Raw genomic sequence first — 4,037 nt, forward strand, 5'->3', positions numbered from 1 at the left:
CAAATAATGGAGTCAGGTCAGAGGACAGGGTTAGGGGTGGTGGAATTCCTGGCCCAACTATTTATGATCCACTGACAGAAATGGCTGACAAGAAATATGGGCTGGGGGTCAGATTAAAGATAGTACCTGGTTGAGAGAGAGAGAGAGAGAGAGAGAGAGAGAGAGAGAGAGAATCCCCACACCATGTCTTAGAATATCCCAAACTTGGTTGGTATTTCTTGCCACATTTAATTTATGGTGAAATATAGTATAATATTTCCAGGTTACTGCTCAATGCATTATAACTTTTCTTCTTGCAGTTAGTCATGAGTGTGTGTGTGTGTGTGTGTGTGTGTGTGTGTGTGTGTGTGTGTGTGTTTGTGTGTGTGTGTTTAGCTTATGTATGCTTAGTATGTATGTATGTGTGTATTTATGTATTGGTGTCTGTATTTATGTATATGTATGTATGTGTGGTTTGTGTGCTTGTGTGTATAGCTTATGTAAATGTGTATGTATGTATGTATGTACTTCCTTGCTCCCCACTGCACATACAGCCACCCCATCCCTAACCCCATCTAACCCCTCCTTCCAATCCAAATTCCCAATCGTTACCCGAATCATTTTTTACCTTCCCTGGCTCCAGACTTGCGTTTCACTTCTTATAAATCATCTAAATTCAACTAACGTCTCCTTTTAGCTCATTCTTGCTCCTACCAGACGATTTCCTTCACCTCACTAGGACCTCTCGTATCAGTGGGGTTTGTTTAGGCCACGTCTAACCCCCTAAGGTCATGAAATCTGTCCTAAGCAGAATAAGTCCTCTGGAGATAAGAATGAAATGAAAATAATAATAATTATCCTCTTTTTTATGTTTTATGTGTTCTCTCTCTCTCTCTCTCTCTCTCTCTCTCTCTCTCTCTCTCTCTCTCTCTCTCATTATTATTCCAACACTCTCCCCCAATTTCACCCTCAAATTTTCCTCATCCATTCTGCATCCCACCATCTCCCCTTCCCCTCCCGTTCTTCCCCCCCCTCTCTCCCCTCTCCCTCGTCTGCAGCATCCCTCAGGCAGCCCTTAATGCAACCTAAAAGCAGCCACACCACCAAGTTACCCCTCACCTAAGTTTTAATGTCAGTCCCACACGTGTTAACAGGACACCCAGACGAGAAAGTGGCCTGTGTCTGCTGGCTCTCTCTCTCTCTCTCTCTCTCTTCCTCCTCCTCCTCCTCCTTCTCCTCCTCGTTTTCCTTTCTTCCTCTCCTGCTTCTTCTTCTGTTCCTTTTCCTTTCTGCTCCTCCTCCTCCTCCTCCTGACACAGTATCCAGCAAGACACAGGCCAGACTCGCTAACAAACAGCCTCCGCTTCGCCAAAGTCAGCAACATTTAGCTCTCAGTTACATATGATATTCCGAGTCGTATGCTCAAGACTGAAATCGAGAAGTGAGTTGCGGACGCCAAGAATTTGAGAGAGAGAGAGAGAGAGAGAGAGAGAGAGACAGACAGACAGACAGGCAGACAGACAGACAGATAGACAGATAGAGGGGGTGAGGCAGAGACGATGATGGTACGGATTGGGCCTTCCTATATGGTTACTGACTGCATATTAGAGAGAGAGAGAGAGAGAGAGAGAGAGAGCAACAGATGTTTCAGATGAGAGTTCTTTTTATTTTTGCCTAAGTTAATTTTTGCCTCAGTTATTCTATACTCATTTTACACTAACATGGCTAAAAATTGTCTTCTATCCTTAAGTGCTGAGTTTTAACAGCAAATTAATACTGGAATATGATGCAAGTCACGAAGAAGTGCTGTGGAGAGGATGTAGAACGGTAATATTGTCTTTTTCTTCCAATGCCTAATGTGACGTCAGCCACAAAAAGACGAAAATCTGAGCCAAGTTAAGGTGAAAGAAGTAGATATCAGCTTTTTTTTAAATTTTAGCATAAGAGAGAAGAATGTGTTTAATAAGTGTGTGTGTGTGTGCGTGTGTTTTCTGACTGGCGGAAAAATAAAGTTGAATGTGCATTTCTGTGTGTGTGTGTGTGTGTGTGTGTGTGTGTGTGTGTGTGTGTGTGTGTGTGTGTGTGTATATGTGTGTGTGTGTGTATGTGTGTTTATTCCTGTCTGAAAAATAAAGATGGTTGTGCATTTGTGTGTGTGTATGTGTGTGTGTGTGTGTGTGTGTGTGTGTGTGTGTGTGTGTGTGTGTGTGTGTGTATGTGTGTGTGTGTGTGTATGCATGTGTGTATGTGTATGTGCGTTTATTCCTGTCTGAAAAATAAAGCTGGTTGTGCATTTGTGTGTGTGTGTGTGTGTGTGTGTGTGTGTGTGTGTGTGTGTGTGTGTGTGTGTGTGTATGTATGTGTATGTGTGTGTGTGTGTGTGTGTGTGTGTGTGTGTGTGTGTGTGTGTGTGTGTGTGTGTGTGTGTGTGTTTATTACTGTCTGAAAATTAAAGCTAATTGTGCATTTCTGTGTGTGTGTGTGTGTGTGTGTGTGTGTGTGTGTGTGTGTGTGTGTGTGTGTGTGTGTGTAGTAATAATAATAATAATCATAATAATAATAATAATAATAATAATTGGTTTATTGGGTTAGCAGTGATACACTGACAATGTACATGGGGTTCACTTAACATAGTTTATGTTAAATCTAGGGCTAGACTGAGTTAATCATGTGCACGATGGATGGAATGGCGCTGTTCTTGTACCGGTCAGTCCTCGGCGCTCTGATCGGCACAAGCTTGTTGATGTGCCTTGTAGCGCAGCGTGGTGGGGGAGCGTCAGGTGGGAGGAAGTGTCGGTGACGAGTGTGACATAATAGCCCCCTCCCAAACTTCCCCAGTGCCTCCCGATGCCTCTCGGAAAGCCTTGGGAGACTCAGGGTAGTCAGGGCGTTGTCGTAGCCGTCATAGGCAGGGCCCAGGATGATCTTGCACGCCCTTTTCTGTGTCCTCTCCAGTTGCTGCTGTTGTGTGAGGGTGAGCGAGGAGGACCACGCTGGGGAGGCGTACATGAGGGTAGGGAGTATGAAAGCAGTTTAAACTTCACGTAGCTCCTTTGCTGGCGTTCCCAGTGTGTGTATGTGTGTGTGTGTGTGTGTGTGTGTGTGTGTGTGTGTGTGTGTGTGTGTGTGTGTGTGTGTGTGTGTGTGTGTGCTATTAGTGTTTTCCTATACAGGCGGCTTTACCAGGCTTGAGATATGGCCGCGATCACAGCCGAGCCAGCCTGAGCCGAGATACCGAGCCATGGCATTGTATTGAGAGAGAGAGAGACAGACAGACAGAGAGAGAGAGAGAGAGAGAGAGGAAAGTCCTCGTTAAAAATAATAATCGTGAGAAAGAAAAGTTTGGAGAGAGGGAGAGAAAGAGAGAGAGAGAGAGAGAGAGAGAGAGAGAGAGAGAGAGAGAGAGAAAATAATCGTGGGAAAGAAATCAATAAAAAAAGGAGAGAGAGAGAGAAGAAGAAGAAGAAGAAGAAGAAGAAGAAGAGCAAAGGAATGTCTTCGTTAAAAAAATGATCGTGGGAATGAAAAGTCAATAGAGAGAGAGAGAGAGAGAGAGAGAGAGAGAGGGAAAAGCCTTCGTAATAAAAAAAAAATCGTGGGAGAGAAAAGTCTACACACACACACACACACACACACACACACACACACACTGAGTGAGTGAGTGCATAGTTAGTGATGATCTTATGGATGAAATATGAGCCTAATTTCTCCCATAAGGACATCAGTTACTATTGTGACCCATATTGATATTACTATTTTTTTTAACCTTTTTTTTTAGGATTCTCTCTCTCTCTCTCTCTCTCTCTCTCTGCTCCTAGCATGGTCATTGTTCTATTTATTCTTGTTACAACCAGACGATTTTATTATTAGACGATTTCTTTTATCTGGGCTGTGTTTATCTGTCTGTATCTGTCTGTTTTTCTATCTAACAGTCTGTGTGTGTCTGTGTATCCGTCTGTCTGTCTATCTATGTGTTTTTTTTTTTTTTTTTATGCAAGGAAGAAGGAACCAAAGGCCATGAGCCCGCAGTAACAGTTCCCTCCAAGAGAAAAACAAAA

General features: G+C 43.4%; 1 protein-coding gene across 1 annotated transcript; it reads right to left on the minus strand.

Annotated features, from left to right (window-relative positions):
• Nucleotides 1–2,631: 2,631 nt before the first annotated feature.
• On the minus strand, nucleotides 2,632–2,988 carry LOC145418695 (uncharacterized). The gene has a single exon (XM_080287034.1). It carries the CDS (start codon nucleotides 2,986–2,988, stop codon nucleotides 2,632–2,634), a length of 357 nt encoding a protein of 118 aa, XP_080143160.1.
• Nucleotides 2,989–4,037: the final 1,049 nt, after the last annotated feature.

The sequence above is a fragment of the Coenobita brevimanus genome, chromosome 116, assembly GCF_032717465.1.
Source record: "Coenobita brevimanus isolate Jiangsu-jjx chromosome 116, ASM3271746v2, whole genome shotgun sequence".
Lineage (NCBI taxonomy): Eukaryota > Metazoa > Arthropoda > Malacostraca > Decapoda > Coenobitidae > Coenobita > Coenobita brevimanus.